This window comes from Plecotus auritus (assembly GCF_963455305.1).
Source record: "Plecotus auritus genome assembly, chromosome: 2".
Taxonomy (NCBI): Eukaryota; Metazoa; Chordata; class Mammalia; order Chiroptera; family Vespertilionidae; genus Plecotus; species Plecotus auritus.
The window spans coordinates 39,021,551-39,040,613 of NC_137771.1; the positions used below are offsets into that span (position 1 = coordinate 39,021,551).

The 19,063-nt window shown below is 49.2% G+C and overlaps 1 protein-coding gene and 1 pseudogene across 2 annotated transcripts in view; one reads left to right on the forward strand and one right to left on the reverse strand.

Moving 5' to 3' along the window:
* Positions 1-4,550, forward strand: part of LOC308242571 (NF-kappa-B inhibitor-like protein 1) — a 5,261-nt pseudogene extending 711 nt beyond the window's left edge. Inside the window, exons 2-3 of the transcript in view lie at positions 3,494-3,625; positions 3,874-4,550. The product of the transcript in view is annotated as an NF-kappa-B inhibitor-like protein 1 (transcript). The remainder of the gene's footprint in view (positions 1-3,493; positions 3,626-3,873) is intronic.
* The window catches only part of LOC308242464 (vitamin D3 hydroxylase-associated protein-like), a gene marked incomplete at its 5' end in the record, with an annotated part of 28,020 nt that extends 18,189 nt beyond the window's left edge, over positions 1-9,831 (reverse strand). The window contains one exon of the mRNA XM_080656853.1: positions 9,634-9,831. Within this exon, the coding sequence (XP_080512979.1) occupies positions 9,634-9,831 (198 nt within the window). The remainder of the gene's footprint in view (positions 1-9,633) is intronic.
* Positions 9,832-19,063: the final 9,232 nt, after the last annotated feature.

Below are 19,063 nucleotides of genomic sequence, written 5' to 3' on the forward strand. Positions count from 1 at the left end.
TCGTAACTATAGTGTTACATTCATTGTAGCATTATTTACAACTAGAGGCCCGGTGCACAAAATTCGTGCATGGAGGTGGTGTCCCTCAGCCCAGCCTGCATCCTCTCCAATCTTGGATCCCTGGAGGGATGTCCGACTGTCCAGTAGGATCGGGCCTAAACAGGCAGTCGCACATCCTTCTCACAATCCAGGACTGCTGGCTCCCAACTGCTTGCCTGCTTGCCTTCCTGATTGCCCCTAACTGCTTCTGCCTGCCAGCCTGATCACCCCCTAACCACTCCCCTGCCAGCCTGATTGATGCCTAACTGCTCCCCTGCCAGCCTTATTGCCCCTAACTGCCCTGCAGGCCTGGTCACGCCTAACTGCCCTCCCCCGAAGGCCTGGTCACCCCTAACTGCCCTCCCCTGCAGGCCTGGTCCCCCCCAACTGCTCTCCCCTGTAGGCCTGGGTGCCCCCCAACTGCCCTTCCCTGCAGGCCCGGTTGCCCCCAACTTCCCTCCTCTGCCGGCCTGGTCACCCCTAACTGCCCTCCCCTGCAGGCTTGATCGCCCCCAACTACCCTCCCTTACAGACCTGGTCCCTCCCAACTGCCCTCCCCTGCTGGCCATCTTGTCGCAGCCATCTTGTGTCCACATGGGGACAGCCATCTTTGACCAAATGGGGGCAGCCATCTTGTGTGTTGGAGTGATGGTCAATTTGCATATTACTCTTTTATTAGATAGGATAGATAGGATAGAGGCCTGGTGCACGGGAGGGGGCCAGCTGGTTTGCCCTGAAGGGTGTCCCTGATTAGGGTGGGGGTTCCCTTGGGGCATGGGGTGGCCTGGGCAAGGGGCCTGTGGTGGTTTGCAGGCCAGCCACACCCCCCGGAAACCCAAGCGGAGGCCCTGGTATCTGGGATTTATTTATCTTCTATAATTGAAACTTTGTAGCCTTGAGCAGAGCCAAGCCTCCTGCTCACTTCGTGGCCACAGCCATTTTTGTTGAGATTTATTTATCTTCTATAATTGAAACTTTGTAGCCTTGAGTGTAAGCCTGGGCCAGCCAGGGCGGCAGGGAAGCTTGGCTTCTTCCATTGCCAGGGAAACCCAAGCCTCCTGCTTGCTGCAGCTCTGTGGCTGTAGCCATCTTGGTTGGGTTAATTTGCATACTTGCTCCTGATTGGCTGGTGGGCGTGGCTTGTGGGTATAGCAGAGGTATGGTCAATTTGCATATTACTCTTTTATTAGATAGGATAGCCAAGATATGGAAGCAATCTAAATGTCCAGCAATAGATGAATGGATAAAAAAGAAGTGGTGCCTATATACAATGGAATATGACTCAGGCATAAAAAAGAATGAAATCTTGCCATATGCAGCAACATGGATGAACCTAGAGGGTACTGTGCTGAGTGAAATAAGTCAGACAAAGACAAATGCCATATGATTTTACTTATATGTGGAACCTAAAAAACAAAATAAGCAAGCAGAACAGAAACAGACTCATAGATACAGAGAACATTTTGGTGGTTGCTGGTTGGGAAGTGGTTTGAGGGGCTGGGTGAAAAATGTGAAAGGATAAAAACATGCAAATTTGTAGTTACAGAATAGTCATAGGGATGTAAGGTTACAGCACAGGGAATATAGTCAATAACATTGTAATAACTGTATGGTGTCAGATGGGTACTAGATTTATCAGGGTGATCACTTTGAAAGTTATATAAATGTCTAATCACTGGGTTGTATGTCTGAAAATATATTGTACATCAACTGTAATTGAAAAATTAAAAATTATTTTTTTTAAATATAACTCCTCAGCCTGTGTGTCACAAAGACTTTCAGGAGGGCCCAGGCATGGACAGGGTGGGCATTCACTTAGAATGCATTCCCACAGCTGCACTGTGGCTAAAATATTGATATCCTTCTGAGTCACTTAGCAAAAACTCACTCCCCTGAGCATACCACCACCCCAGCTGCTTCAGCCCCTCCCCTGGGACTCCTCACAGTCCAGCAGTAAAGGGTTAATGCTCAGCCCATGGGGACCCTCCAGGCACAACCTCTGATTCCCTCAGGGACTGTGGAGAGCCAGCCTGTGCCCACCCCTTGGCCTGCTCCCCAGCCCTAAGGATCCTCAGTAGGACCCACCAGGGACCACCCCAGTACTTACTGCCAGTCCACAGGCTCACCACCAACACTGAATGTGAGCCCTGATTCCTACATATCTACCTAAAGAGATGATACCCCTGGTGGCACCCCTGTGGGCAAGTACCCAGTGTCATCTAACACCCTGAGGCTAGAGCTCCTTACATGGCCACTGGTGAAAGTGGCAGCTCATATATGTATATATTTTATTTCAGAGAGGAAGGGAGAGGGAGAGAGAGATAAAAATATCAATGATGAGAATCATTGATTGGCTGCCTCCTGCATTCCCCCTACTGGGGAGCGAGTCTGAAACCTAGGCATGTGCCCTTGACCAGAATCAAACCTGGGACCCTTCAGTCCGCAGGCCTATGCTCTATCCACTGAGCCAAACCAGCTAGGGCAAAGTGGCAGCTTTTCAGAGAGCTGAAGAGAGGTGGAGAGAGCAAACCACCAGATCCTACTGAGGGCCCCTGCAGGTGTCTGTCTGCTGGGACTGTTCCTCTGACCCCTTGGCAGGCTCACTGGTGACCTGGAGAGGATGGGAGAGGCCCAGCCACACCTTTTCACCAACCTTGTTGAGTGTCACTTCCATATGATAGATCAAATTCATTGACTCACCAAATGACCACTTATTGAAGACAACATTAGTTTGATTACGAAAGTGAGAATTTTCACAAATATAGTGCTTAGGTACCTAGGCACCACTGTAAACATTTATTAAGTTGAATACTATCATTATAATCAACATCCCCACTGTAGATATGAGGAAGTTAAGGCACAGAGAAGTTATTTAAAATATACAGGGTAGGAAAAGTAGGTTTAGTAGGTAATAAATAATACAAGACTAATCTATGTTGATGTACTCACAACTGTAAACCTATTTTTGTCCACCCCTGTAAGTGTCAGAGTCAGGAGTCAAACAGGCAGCCCAGCACCCTTAACTATAGTGTTACACAACTTCTCACTGAGGCCTGTAAGATTAGGATCTAAGTAATTTAATATGATCCTCATTACAATGTTTATGAGTTCACTGTCAACAGAGATGTTGACTATGTAAATTCTCAGAGGGCATTAGGAGAGCTAGCAAGTTGTGGGTGTAATTGCTACTGGTTCCGCAGAAACTAAGCAAGAACTCAACCCAAGGAATGAGATCATTCACATTGAAATTCTGCTTAGACTTCCACTTCCCCCTGCTAGTGCCTAGACAGTGTGCTTCCTTAGGTACTTGTCTGGCCCACACCCTCCTCCAGCAACATCCAGGCCTTGATGTAGAAATTAGATGCTAGGCAGCCCCTCTCTCCCCCAACCCCTCACTGCACCAGGCCTGTGGCCGCCATGATGCCCCTGCCCTCTGCCTGCTTCTTCGGCTCAGGGCTGACCCTGCCTACCAGGACGGCCACGGGAACACGGCACCGCACACTGCCACCCACCAGGGCCCCGATGCCTACACTGAGTTGCTGTCCCTCTGCTATGGGAATAAGAATAAGAAGGGGGAGCCCAGCCGGTGTTGCTCAGTGGTTAAGCATTGACCTATGAACCAGGAGGTCACAATTCAGGGCACATACCTGGGTTGCGGGCTCGATTCCCCAGTGTGGGGTGTGCAGGAGGCAGCCGATCAATGATTCTCTCTCATCAGTGCTTCCTACAGTGATGTTTCTATCTCTCACTCCCTCTCCCTTCCTCTCTGAAGTCAATAAAAATATATATTTTTTAAACTTTTAAATAAAAGAATAAAAATGGGGAGACCCCTAGGCAAATTCTGGGCTGGGGACTCCCCTGGGATTTTACTGAAGAGGAAGAAAAGGAGGTGCATAGGGAGCACGAGTGGAGACAGAAGCTGCAGGGAGAGCTAGAAGATGAGTGGCCGGAGGTCATTGGGCAGCTCCAAATGATGTTTCCCATGAGGCCCAGGAACTTGAGTCCTTCTCAGCCTGGTCAGATCACCTGGCCCGGGAACATGCCCAGAAGTGTCAGCAGCAGCCAGAGGCAAAGGGAGCTGCGCATCCCCACAGGCTGAGGGCAGGAGGAGGAGCACTGGCTTCTTAGAGAGCGAGCGAAGGGCCAAGGAGGAGGAACTGCATGAGAGCCAGACCAGCAGGCCTAGGAGCAGGCGCAGGAGGCTCACAGGGACCCAGAGCCCAGGGCCCAGCACTCCAGACAAGCAAGGAGGGGCAGCCTCTAGTACTTTGGTAATGTGTCCCGGCCCTGCCCTGGGGGAGAGGATTGGGAGGCCATGGCTGCAGCCCTGATGGCCAGCCCCCGCCTCAACCCGGGAGGAACAGGGAGCTCTGAGGAGGTACTTGAGGCACCCTGGTTGCTTCCTATAGTGATTTCAGAGCCAGATTGAGACCTGGAAGCTGGGTTGCGTGCTGGGAGAGGTGACAATCCTTTCTCAAGTCCTGAATCACCATATGGAGGCCCTCAAGTGACCTCAGGGAAACAAGGAGAAGCTGTTGGGAATGCAGCCTTAAAGGCAGGGAGGCAAAAGGGCCCAATCAGGGATGGGGATGAAGAGGACCAGGACCAGGCCGATGCTGCATAGCAGAGGATGTGGGTGGGAGTGAAACTTGTAAGGAGCCGGGGTGGGGAGGACAAGTCACCACTGCTGCTCCTTGACTCTGCCCTTTCCTAATAATGCCTGGTTCCACATCTCATTCCTGATACCTCCTCCTCTTTTCCATTGCTGTGGTTTTCACATCCATGACATCTCCTGTCCCACCCCGCCTGCCAAAACCCACAGCTCCTCCACACCTGTGACCCACACACACACTAACACATGCCCTCAGCTGGAGACAGGAAGCCCCCTGCTGGCCCACCCGCAAGGTTGGTCCTCAGAAGGCCCATTTTGCCCTCCAGTCTACTCCACTACTCCACTCTACACTGAGAGATGAATGTGAACAGAGACCAAAAAAATAAATAAAAAAAAAAGGAATGAAACCAGTTTCCCTCTCCTTCCCCAGCACAGAAAGGGCTTTCCCTTTGCTGAGCCACTGGATAGTCTGGGTTAGGGCAGCTGGCATTGGGGGCCATAAGTAGGTGCTAGGAGGTCAGGGGATAGAAGCAGAATGGATGGAGGAAGAGCCCTGTGAGAGAGTGAAATTTCAGTTGCTAAAATATAAACAGGGGAAGTAGGCAGAAAGCCAAATTATGTAACCAGAGTTCTCAGTTCTTGGGCAACCAGTGATCCATGCCCGCTGCCATCTCTCCCCTCTAGTTTCTCAGTCCTATCTCTCTTCCAGGTAAGAGCAAAGAGCAAAGAGGTAAAATGGACTCAGTATAGTCCAACTGCTAAATACTAAAGTCAAATAAGCTGAGGAAGTAATTCTCTCCTCATTTTAATTAGCCTGGGAATTTAAACTTCTGAATTTTCCAGTCCTGCATCAGTGCCTGGACATACATCAGATCTCCAGATAACCCCCTGATTATCTCTGCAGAACTCATGTAGACATTAACCTGACATCCATTATCCAGAGCACTGGATGTAACCAGACCTCTTGGTGTGCACCTTCCAGACCACCTGCCATCAGTCATCCAGATCACTTGACATCTGACTGATAACCATCCTGGACCAATAATAGAGCTAAGAATGCAGGACTGATAATTCTCAAGAATGCACTTACTATATAATAAAAGCATAGTATGCAAATTGTCCCCTCCACCGGGAGTTCTTCAGGGAGTTTGACCAGGGGGTGGGGCTGGCCAGGGAAAGGGAGGGAGGCCCCAGGGGTGGCAAAGGGGCTGAGGAGAGGGAGTGCCCAGCTGGTGGCAGCTAGGGACCCTACGTGCACTGGGCTTCTAGTCCTATCCAATAAAAGGGTAATATGCAAATTAACCATCACTCCGTCACAAAGATGGCAGCACCCATAGCAGCCAGTGTGCTGGACACTAGCGGCATCGCCCTGATTATGAGCCCCAGCATCCTGTACGCCCTAGCCCGTGGAGGGAGGGAGGGCAAGTGGGCGGGCCTCTGGCCAGAGGCCGGCCAGGGCACAGGACACTGGTGTCGTTGCAGGCTGGGCTGAGGGACCCCCACCATGCATGAATTTTGTGCACCAGGACTCTAGTCCTATCTAATAAAAGCCTAATATGCAAATTGACCATCACTCCAACACACAAGATGGCTGCCCCCATGTGGTCAAAGATGGCTGCCCCCATGTGGACACAAGATGGCCACCACAAGATGGCCAGCAGGGGAGGGCAGTTGGGGGCGATCAGGCCTGTAGGGACGGGCAGTTGGGGGTGACCAGGACTGCAGGGGAAGGCAGTTGGGGGGGGCAGGCCTGCAGGGGAGGGCAGTTGGGTGGGACCAGGCCTGCAGGGGAGGGCAGTTGGGGGCAACCAGGCCTGCAGGGGAGGGCATTTGGGGGTGACCAGGCCTGCAGGGGAGGCAGTTTGGGGCAACCAGGCTGGCAGGGGAGGGCAGTTAGGGGGTGATCAGGCTGGCCGGCAGAAACGGTCAGGGGCAATCAGGCTGGCAGGCAGGTGAGCGGTTGGGAGCCAGCAGTCTTGGATTGTGAGAGGGATGTCCGATCCCAGTGGGATCGGGCCTAAATGGGCAGTCGGACATCCCTCCAGGGGTCCCAGATTGGAGAGGGTGCAGGCTGGGCTGAGGGACCCCCGACCCCCCACCCCCGTGCATGAATTTTGTGCACCAGGCCTCTAGTTTTACTATAAGAACTCAACTTTTTGTTCTTCTTCATAAACACTTCTGGGTTTTTGCCTAGTTATGTCTCCAGTTTTCATATCCTTGAGTTAATCTTTATCATTTATTTCTAAAAAGAGAAGAAGAAAGAGAAGGAGGAGAAAGGGGATGAGGAGGAGAAGGAGGAAGAGGAGGAGGAAGGAGAGGAGGAGGAGGAGAAGGAGGAGGAGAAGGAGGAGGAGAAGGAGGAGGAGGAGGAGAAGGAGGAGGAGAAGGAGGAGGAGGAGGAGGAAAGGCCTCTGCTTAATGAGATTGCCAGTCACCTAATGACTCTCAGTTACCGGGAGAGCTTTGAAAGAGAGAGACATCTTCAAAAGAGGATAGCCACATCAAAAGATCCTCACAAGTTTTTTTAAAAATCAAGAAATTATTTGGAAATCGTTAGAATCATTTGATGAAAGAATTGAGCCTCAACTTCTATCACTTTTAAGCTGTTTTAATATATAGTTTAGTTTAGAACAAATCACGCCTTCTGCTCAGTTCCATAGCCCAGTGGATGTCTGCCTTCTCCACACTCACCTGGAGCTGCCTTCTATCATGGTTTGAAAATCAAATAAAATATATTTTAAAGTTTTTAGCATATTAATTTATTATTAATCTTTCCAAAGTGGTAGTTAAATATGCTTACTATTGTAAAAATCCTCAACCCTCAGGGCAGCCAATTTCCCCTTGAAGTGATCAGAGCCTCCTGGTAAGCAGCCTTCAAAATGAGCAGCTTGTCTGCTTACCCCAGTGGACCTTACAAACCTTTTCTATGTGTTCTATAGAAACAGTGCCCTATCTCAGGTTTTTCTCTGCTTGGCATCATCTATCCTGTTCTTTCCTCCTTTTGGAAAACTCCTATATGTCTTTCAAGGCTCAGCTCTTTGAAGCCTTCCCCAAATGACCTGCTCCAGAAAGAGCAAATCACCCCTCCTGCCAAGTCCCACAGCTCCATAGGCATCTGGCTTTCACCACATTCGGCTGAGTTGCTTCCCATCATGGTTGGCACAGCTCTGTTTCCACTTCACCCCACCCAGAGTGAGAACATTTTTAAGACAAGTCTGAGTCAGACACATCAGATCTCTATCCCAGAGTTCAGCAGAAAACAAGACCACAGGAGCCATCTGTGAAATGTTGCTAAACTGAACTGGGTATGTTTGAACCCTATGAGGGTTTGCCTATGTCTCAGCCTTCCACCTCCCTGGGACATAAAGCTGGACATATGAGGCCTTGAGGGTATCCCTGGCGGAGGAGTGACCCAACTAGGAAGGTGCCCAGGACAGACCTGTAATAGCTTTGTTGGGGGAAGAATAGGCAATGAGAGCCTGTAGCCTTGAGGGAAGGCTGGAGACTCCATGGGTGACCTCACCCAAACCTTTCCACTCTCCCAGCCAACCAGACACACACAGCCCCACCAGGTACCCAGACCAATAGGTATATATTCCAGATGCCCACACGTATACCATCCAGATGTCCAGACACATACAGAACCAGATGTCCTTTCACATCAGACACATGACCACACACAAACACACTCAATCAAATATTCAGACCCAAACATATCTAGATATACACGCCAAACCAGTAACACGACACATACACACCCAGCCAGACACACACACCACAAGCATAGAACCAAACACAAGCAGCACACAATAACTCACCAGCAGGAGGCACACACAGGCAGGCCCTGGTGTTAGCAGTAAAGGAACCTAAACCCAACGCTACACACAGATGGGGTCACCACACGCACACAGGAACCCTTTCCATCATGCTGACTCGCCACAGCAACCCCATTAGCCTAGATTTCCTCCCCATCAGCCAAGGAGGGGCAGCTGCTCTCTAGGGGCAGATTGATTCATCCAACTAATTAGCCCCAATTAATATTAATACACATTCTCAGCAACTGCAGCAGCTCCAGCAGAGAAGCTGTCCACTGGGGCCATCAATCACTGTCCAGGGGACGGCAGAGGACACTCAGGAACTCCAGATCACGGGGACAGTACCTCAGGCACTCTCGCCAACCCTCAATCCCAGGGTCCAAAGGAAAACCACCACCATCAACCAAAGTTGGGAACCCTAAGATACTGCGAGCCCACCCTTCCTTGAGCAGTCAGGGAACCCAAGGCCCAGAAGGGGCTGTTACATCCTCCAGGCCATACAGCAAATGCAAAGCACAGTGTGAACTTGTCTCCATGCCCCTCCTTCCCACCCTTTTGTCGACCACTCTAGCTTGGCTTTGCTGACACACCCAGGGCTCAGTTACTTCACCTGCGAATCCCAGTTACAATGGTTGTCACAATGCCATGAAATAACCCCATCCAGGCTGTCAAAACCCTCTTTTAAGTTACATAGCATCCTGGGAGGAGCCCATCTCCAGTGACCTCCTGTGCTTTGCATCTGTCAGGTGCTCAGCAAACATATGCAAAACCTAATGGGGTGGCTGACGGGAGGGAAAATATGTAGACCAGAATTCCTTTCTCAGTGGAGTTTGGGGGTGGTCTGGAGCTGAAAGAGGCCTGGCCTCTTGCCTCCAGTTTCTCCATCAGTTTATTTTATTTCAACAAACAGCCCACGTGCACACCACCATGTTACTGAGCCACTAGGAGAACAGAGAAAACACACTGCCCCTGACCTCAAGGGGCTCCAAGGACGTAAATGGGGAGGAACTGGTGACACAAAGATCTAGCATAGAGCTGGAATGGGGGACTGTCCTCCCAGGCTCCCTGTCTTCTGAAGGGGATGAGGCCATGAGAGGGATGTGTCCTGAGATAGGACCCACCTGTTGGGATTGAGGCTGGGGGCTTCAGGGATTGATGTCTACTCACCTGCTCCCGGAGACGCTGTGCCAGGGCTGCCATCTGCTGCAGTGCCACCTCCCTGCGCCTCTGTGCCCTGGGGATCTTGTTCCGTGCTGGAGCACGCTGCCAGGAAAGCAGGGCAGCCGCCAGCAGAGCAGCCCCCAGCAGGGTCAGCAGGAGCAGCCCCAGCAGGGGGTAAGACAGCAATAGCTTCTCCATCATCATGGGGCCTGTGTGGATGTATCAACTGCTTCCTCAAGATCACTTGGTACTTATTTGTCAGCTACACTGCTGTAGCACCCTCCCACTTCTGGGCCCCAAGGGGAAGAGCCAGGCCCTGGGTGTGGGAGATCACAAAATCCTCCCAGCTGGTTCTTACCTCCACCTGGATTTCCTGGGGACAAAGACCCTGTCCCTCAGGCCATTCAGTGCAAGATGCTTTGGCAGAGACAAGCCTGCAGGTGGACAGATGACCAGGCTCTGATTACACCTCCTTCTCTTCCTCCTTCCTCATCTCACCCATCAGACCCCAGCACCTTAGTATGACCGCTGCCAGTCCTGCTAGGGTTGCCTCTAAGGTTTCCTGTTGCTTTTAGGATAATTGCCCTTAATATGGCTCACAGGCCAGGTGGACTGAACAAGCCATCTGTGCCCAGAGTTAGCAACTCACTCTGGGGAGCACCTGGGGCCCAGGCAGAGAATAAAGGAAGGAGATCTGGGGGAGCAGGTATGGCTCAGAAGGCATTTGCCCTAGGGGAGATGATGCAAGGAAATGAGGCCTGCATAGCCCTCACCCCTGCCCCTGTCATCCCAGGCGAACTTTTGTTCCCTACTCCCAAAGTAAGGCCACACTCTCTTCCAGACTCATCCATTTTCTTCTTGGACCAGAAGCTCCCTATGGGCACGGAGGGCAGTGGAGAGGAGTCTGGGGTGGGGGGAGGTGAGGAGGTGGAGGTGACTTGCTGGAGGAAAGACAGGAAAGATGGGGAAGCTGTGAAGCAGTAGGGCAGGAGGGACTGGGTGTGTGAGCCCTTCCATTCTTGTTGTATGTTTCAGTTGGATGTTTCAGTCCTCTGTCTCAGATGAGAGGGGTAACTCCACTCTCAAAACTGGGAAGTCAGAAGCAGCAGATTTAGTGGGATGGAAATGGGTTTGTGGTTGGTAATGTTGCCTCTGAGCCCCTGAGGGTCAGACCGTTGACCTGTTGATCTGTTGGTCATGACCTAAAGAGTAACCCCAAGGTCATCCAGCCTCTGACACTCTGACTTTGTCACCTCCAAGGGGCCATTGGAACTAGCCCTCCTGTTGGCACACTCCCCATGTAATTTCTCTTCTTTTCTGACAAATTCCCCCACCTCCACATCCCTCACTGAACCCTGGCACTCCCCTGGTGACTCAGTTCCTCTGGACCTTTTGGCACCTGCATCACCTCCATAGCACCCTAGGCCTTGTTACATCACCTTTTTTTTTGGATTGTACCCCTTCATTACCACATCACCTCATTTTATCTCTTCATCGTATTTACTAAAACTTAAAATACCTTATACGTTTACTTATTTCCTGCTTCCTTCCTTAGAAAATCAATTGCCAAAGAGCAAGGGCCTTGTCAGCCTGTTTCAAAGTGCCTGACACATGGCAGGTGCTCAATAATATTTCTCAAATGGAGGACTGATACATGGGTTGAGCCCTCTATGCCCACCTTTAGTTGTGTGTATCTCTGATGGCTTCCTTCCTAGCAGCATTTATCATGCTTAAGTCTCCTCCATCTTAAAAAAAAAATTCTCTCAGCCCTGGCCAGGTGGCTCAGTTTGTTGGAATGTCGTCTCATATACCAAAAAGGTTGGCATAAAATTAGAAATCAACTATAATAAAACAATTAAAAAATCAAACACCTGGAGGCTAAATAGCATGCTATTAAACAATGATTGAGTTATCAAAGAGATCAAAGAAGAAATAAAAAGCATCATGGCAACAAATGACAATGAAAACACAACCATCCAAAATCTATTGGACACAGTGAAAGCAGTCTTGATAGGGAAGTTCATAGCTCTAGAGGCCTACCCCAAAAAACAAGAAAAAAATGGTAATAAATTATCTAACCTTACAACTCAAAGAGTTAGAAAGAGAGCAACAAGAAAAGCCCAGTGTAAGCAGAAGGAAGGAAAGAATAAAAATCAGAGCGGAAATAAATGACATAGAGGCAAAAAAAAATTAATAAAAAATACAAAAGATCAACAAAACCAAGAACTGTTTCTTTGAAAGGATAAACAAGATTGATAGGGAGAAACCAAGATGGCGGCATAGGTAAACACCTAAACTGCTGCCTCGCACAACAATTTCAAAACTACAACTAAAAGACAGAACGGACACCATCCAGAACCACAGGAAAGCTGGCTGAGTGAAAATTCTACAACTAGAAGGAAAGAGAAAAGCTCACAGAGAATTGGAGGTACGGCAAAGGGGCTTTGTGAACGCAGAGAGGAAGGGCGGCTGAGAGCCTGGCTGACTTTCTCTGGCGGAAGGGGGAAGGAAGCCCTCGACCGCACTGAACCCCAGTTCTGACTGCACTGAACCCCAGTTCCGGGCGAACCCCTGGGGACCCACGCTCTTACGGGGGGAGTCTGGACTCTCGGGCGGAGACTCGAGCTGGGAAGGGCAGAAGTCTGAAGGCGCATGCGGGCCAGTGTGCACAAAGACTGCGGAGGTTGCCACAGGCTTTCCCTAGTGAAAGGGAGTCAGAGGATCCTGACTGCACTGAGCCCCAGTTCTGACTGCAGTGAACCCCAGTTCCAGGCGAGCCCCTGGGGACCCACGCTCTTGTGGGGGGAGTCTGGACTCTCGGGCGGAGACTCGGGAGCCGGGGAAGGCGGAGGACTGAAAGTGCGCACGCGCGCGCGCACCAGTGCGCACAAAGGCTGCGGAAGTTGCCACAGGCTTTCCCTAGTGGAAGGGAGTCAGAGGATTCTGACTGCACTGAGCCCCAGTTCTGACTGCAGTGAACCCCAGTTCCAGGCAAGCCCCTGGGGACCCACGCTCTTGTGGGGGGAGTCTGGACTCTCAGGCGGAGACTCGAGCTGGGGAAGGCGGAGGACTGAAAGCGCATATGCGCGCAAGGGCAAGGCTGACAGGAAGCCAAGACTGAGACTCCACCCCATCCAAGCTGAGCACAGAGGCTATTGCAATTTGGCAAGTCTAATCCTATAAGGCTGTCTCCAGCACCGAACTTCTCCCAGCATAGACACAGCTGATCCTTACAGCCAACTGGCCCGGAGGTCAATTCTTCCCAGTGATACCAACAACAATAAAGACTTAATTACAACAAGGCTGTACACACAGTCCACAAAGGGGTGCACCAAGAGTGTCCACCTCAGGTTAACTGGGGAGGCAGACCCACTGGGCCATATTGGAAACCTAGCACAAATATCTACCTTACCAACTCAGGGAATCAGTGAAAATGCGGGGTCAAAGAATCAGATCACAAACGAAAGAAATGGAGGAAAACAAACGACTGGATATAGAATTCAAAACCACGGTTATAAGACTTTTTAAGAATATCCTAGAAAAGGCCGATAAATATAACGAGACCCTCGAAGATATGAAAAAGGACCAACTAGAAATTAAACATACACTGACTGAAATAAAAAATATTATACAGAGACCCAGAAACAGAATAGAGGAACACAAGAATCAAGTCAAAGAATTGAAATACAAAGAAGCAAAAAACACTCAACCGAAAAAGCAAAAAGCAAAAAAAAAAAAATCCAAAAAGTTGAAGATAATGTAAGAAGACTCTGGGACAACTTCAAGCGTACCAACATCAGAATTATGGGGGTGCCAGAAGAAGAGAGAGAGCAAGATACTGAAAACCTATTTGAAGAAATAATGACCGAAAACTTCCCCCACCTGGTGAAAGAAATAGACTTACAAGTCCAGGAAGCCCACAGAACCCCAAACAAAAGGAATCCAAAGAGGACCACACCAAGACACATCATAATTAAAATGCCAAGAGCAAAAGACAAAGAGAGAATATTAAAAGCAGCAAGAGAAAAACAGTTAATTACCCACAAGGGAGCACCCATACGACTGTCAGCTGACTTCTCAACAGAAACTATGCAGGCCAGACGGGAGTGGCAAGAAATTTTCAATGTGATGAATAGCAAGAACCTACAACCAAGATTACTCTACCCAGCAAAGCTATCATTCAGAATTGAAGGGTAGATAAAGAGCTTCACAGATAAGAAAAAGCTGAAGGAGTTCATCACCACCAAACCAGTATTATATGAAATGCTGAAAGGTATTCTTAAAGAAGAGGAAGAAGAAAAAAGTAAAGAGAAAAATTATGAACAACAAATACATATCTATCAACAAGCGAACCTAAAAATCAAGTGAATTAAAAACCTGAGGAACAGAATAATCTGGTGAATATAATAGAATCAGGGGCATAGAAAGGGAGTGGACTGATAATTCTCAGGGGGGAAGGGGTATGGGGGGTTCATGAAGAGAATGGACAAAAATCATACACCTATGGATGAGGACAGTGGGGGGGAGGTAAGGGCAGAAGGTGGGGTGGGAAATGGGTGGAGGGGAGCTATGGGGGGGAAAAAGGAGAAATAATTGTAATAATCTGAATAAAGATTTATTAAAAAAAAGATTGATGAACCTCTAGCCAGGCTCACCAAGAAGCAAAGAGAGAGGACCCAAATAAACAAAATCAGAAATGAAAGAGGTGAACTAACAACCAATTCCACAGAAATACAAATGATTATGAAAAAACTAGAGGCCCGGTGTATGAAATTCATGCATGAGGTGTGTATGTGTGTGTCCCTCAGCCCAGCCTGAACCCTCTCCAATCTGGGACCCCTCAAAGGATGTCTGACTGCCCGTTTAGGCCTGATCCCACCAGGCCAGAAGGGCAGTCGGACATACCTCTCACAATCCAGGACTGCTGGCTCACAACTGCTCACCTGCCTGCCTGCCTGATCACCCCTAACCACTTCTGCCTGCCAGCCAAATCACCCCCTAATCACTCCCCTGCCAGCCTCATTGCCCCTAACTGCCCTCCCCTGCCAGCCTGGTAGCCCCTAACTGTCCTCCCCTACAGGCCTCGTCACCCCCAACTGCCCTCCCCTGCTGGCCCAGTCACCCCTAACTGCCTTCCCTTGCCAGCCTGGTCACCCCTAACTGCCCTCCCCTGCCAGCCCGGTTGCCTCCAACTGCCATCCCCTGCAATCCTGATCCCCCCCAACTTCCCTTCCCTGCAGGCCTGGTTGTCCCTAACTGCCCCCCCCTGCCAGCCCAGTCACCCCTAACTGCCCTCCCCTGCCTGCCTTGTTGCCCCTAACTACCCTCCCCTACCTGCCTCATTGCCCCTAACTGCTCTCCCCTGCTGGCCTGGCCAGCCCCAACTGCCCTCCCCTGCTGACCTGGTTCCCCCTAACTGCCCTCCCCTGGTGGCCTGATCCCCCCAACTGCCCTCCCCTACAGGCCTGGTTGCCCCCAACTGCCCTCCCCTGCAGGCCTGATTGCCCACAACTGCCATCCCCTGTGGCCATCTTGTGGTGGCCATCTTGTGACCACATGGGGGTGGCCATCTTGTGTGTTGGAGTGATGGTCAATTTGCATATTATCTCTTTATTATATAGGATACTATGAACAACTCTATTCCAACAACATGGACAACCTAGATGAAATGGACATATTCTTAGAAAAATACAAACTCCCAAAACTCAATCAGGAAGAATAAAAAAACCGGAATAGACGAATAACTACAGAAGAAATTGAATCAGAGATAAAAAATGTTCCGCCCTAACCGGTTTGGCTCAGTGGATAGAGCGTCGGCCTGCGGACTCAAGGGTCCCAGGTTCGATTCCGGCCAAGGGCATGTACCTTGGTTGCGGGCACATACCCAGTGGGGAGTGTGCGGAAGGCAGCTGATTGATGTTTCTCTCTCATCGATGTTTCTGACTCTCTATCCTTCTCCCTTCCTCTCTGTAAAAAATCAATAAAATATATTTAAAAAAAAAATGTTCCAACAGCCCTAACTGGTTTGGCTCAGTGGATAGAGCTGATGCCTGGGGACTGAAGGGTCCAAGGTTCGATTCCGGTTAAGGGCATATATCTCAGTTGCAGGCACATCGATGTTTCTAGAAACCATAAAAATCCTACAAGACTCCATAGGCAGCAAAATAGCAGATATATGTTGTAGCAATATCTTTACAGACACAGCTCCTAGAGCCATGGAGACTAAGGAGAAAATAAGCAAATGGGACTACATCAAAATAAAAAGCTTCTGCACAGCAAAAGAAACCATTAACAAAACAATAAGAAAGCCCACTGCATGGGAGAACATATTTGCCAATGATATTTCAGATAAGGGTTTAATCTCCAAAATTTACAGAGAACTCATACAACTTAACAAAAGGAAGATAAATGATTAAATAAAAAAATGAGCAAAGGATCTAAATCAGCCTTGGGCAAACTACGGCCCGCGGGCCGGATCCGGCTGTTCTATCCGGTTCTCTTGCTCTCCCCTCCGCTCCTTTACTTTGAATTTATATTAGTTCACACAAACACTCCATCCATGCTTTTGTTCCAGCCCTCCGGTCCAGTTTAAGAACCCATTGTGGCCCTCGAGTCAAAAAGTTTGCCCACCCCTGATCTAAATAGACACTTTTCGAAAGAAGACATACAGAAGGCCCACAGACATATGAAAACATGCTCAAAGTCACTAATCATCTGAGATGCATATCAAAACAATAAGATACCATCTCACACCTGTCAGAATGGCTATCATCAACAAATCAACAAATGGCAAGTGCTTGCAAGGATGCGGAGAAAAAGGAACCCTTGTGCACTGCTGGTGGGACTGCAGAGTGGTGCAGCCACTGTGGAAGACAGTATGAAGTTTCCTCAAAAAATTAAAAATGGAACTTCCATTTGACCCAGTAATCCCACTCCTAGGACTATATCCCAAGAAACCAGAAACACCAATCAGAAAGGATATATGCACCCCTATGTTCATAACAGCACAATTTATAATAGCTAAAATTTGGAAACAGCCTAAGTGCCCATCAGCAGATGAGTGGATTAAAAAACTGTGGTACATCTACACAATGGAATACTATGCTGTTATAATAAAAGCCTAATATGCAAATTGTTCAACTGGTAGTTTGACCAGGAGTTCGACCACTTGCTGTGATGTGCGCTGACCACCAGGAGCGGTGTGGAACATGGCAGGTGTTGGCTACACGGCGCTGGCAGCGGGTGGCAGTGGAGGCGCTGCCAGCCCCAATGGATGCTGATGAGAGTGGGACTGCAGTGGGATGGTGGAGCTGGTGAGGAGGCCACACTAGGCCATGGTGGGATGCCAGGCGGGGCTGCAAGCCTGGGGATGCGAGCTGGGGCTGTGAGCCTAGAGGTGCGAGCTGGGGCCCGATCCCCACAAGGCACCCCAAGGGACCCCACCCTCCACGAATTCGTGCATTGGGCCTCTAGTGCCGCTATAATAAACAAGGAACTTTTACCATTTGCAACAGCATGGATGGAACTGGAGAGCATTATGCTAAGTGAAATAAGCCAGTTGGAGAAAGATAAATATCACATGATCTCACGCATATATGGGATATAATGATCAACATAATTTGATGAACAAGAATAGATCCAGAGACAAATGGCAGGGGAGGTGGGTGGTTAGAGATCAACCAAAGGACGTGTATGCATGCATATTAGCATAACCAATGGACACAGACACTGGGGCGGTGGGGGCTTTCCTGGGGTGGGAATGGCTGGGGCGGGGTCAATTGGGGAAAAAGGAGACATATGTAAAACTTTAGACAATAAGAAAAGGTAATAATAATAATAATAATAATAATAATAATAAACAAATCTCTTAGATCTACGTCCTTCATAGCTACTATCCTTACATCATTCCTCCCCCTCCCAGCCAAGCTTCTCAGATTACCTTTCAGATTGCCTTTCACTCACTCCTCCACCCAATCCAGTCTGCATTATGCCCAGATCATCCCAAGGATCTCCTTTGAGTTACGTCAGCAGCATTTGAAGCTTCACCTCCACCTTTCTTGAAGCATGTTTGTTCCTTGGCTTCTGTGACAATGTAGCTCTTGGCTTAATTGTCACTTCCTTCACAAGCTTTCCCTGATGCTCCAGGCTGGATCAGGTCCAATTTGGTTTGCTCTCATAAAATAGTGCTTCTGCTTTATCGCACGCCTGACAAGTGTTTTTGTGTGATTGTGCATTTAATGTCTGTTTGCTAGCAGAATGAAAGTTCCATTCAGACAGGGACTGTTTCTGATTGCTTACCTTGGATGCACTGTGAGAGGAATTCAATAGATATATTGGATGAATGGAGGAACGGAAGGGATAGGGAGTTGGAGGGAGTGGCTGGATCAGGAATTGCAGACCAGGAGAAAGCTATAAGTTGAACTGGGGGTTATTTGTCCTTATGGTAGATAGAGGGCAGGGACAGACTGGGATATTTCCTGTTGGGGACAAGAGAAGGAAGTATCAAAAGAGACCAAAATGGGTTCACTAATAACAAGTCACCCATTCCTTCATTCAATAAGCCTTTGCTGGGTACCCGCTGAGTACCAGGCACTGTGCAGGGTGCTGGATATACAAGGGCGAAGCCCACACAGCCCTGACTCCGTGACATTACCTGCCTAAGGTGCCCAGGGTCACCACTCCCAATCTACATGTTGGAAACTTGGGAGACCCAGCAAAGGCTGGTTGGGAGGCTCAGTACTTAATTATGTGGCTATCTCTTAAGGGTGCAGCAGATCAGGCTGCCCTGGTGGGTGACCTGGAGTGAAACACCCCAGGGTTCTTTTCTTGGCCTTAATCTGATCCATATATTTATTGGTGACTTGTATGAAGTTGGAGAGGTCCAGTGCTCAGACTTGTGGGTAGACAAGCTGGGAGGCAGAGCAGAAAGAGTGAGCAACAGTGCCAGAATCCCAAAGGCTCTCAATAGGCTGGAGCCTTGGGGTGACTCCAAAAGATGATGTTTAATAGAGATAATGGCAGGTCCCCTGACTGTGTCCTGAACTCCAATAGCACAATCCCTGGGATAGGAAGGGGCGGTGGACAGGGACATGACAGACTCCTACAAACAGACACCAGCAGAAGAGCACATGGATGCTGCTTTTGTCTCTAACGTACATGGTCACTTTGCAGAGAACCTGGCATCCAGAGGGTGTTTAGTGCATATTCTTGGGATGATTGTGCAAAGGAGTCAGGCATGTGGGTTCAGGTCTTCTCTGTTCAAGTCTTTGATTTTGGACAAACCAGCAACCTTCCCTCAACTTGTTTTCCTGTCTATAAAGTGGAAATGGTGATCCAATTAAATAATGAAACATAACTTCAAGCCTAGTACTATCCTTAAGTCACAGTTCCTGCTTTCAAACATGCACAAAAGCACAATCAGCCCTTTCAACACACC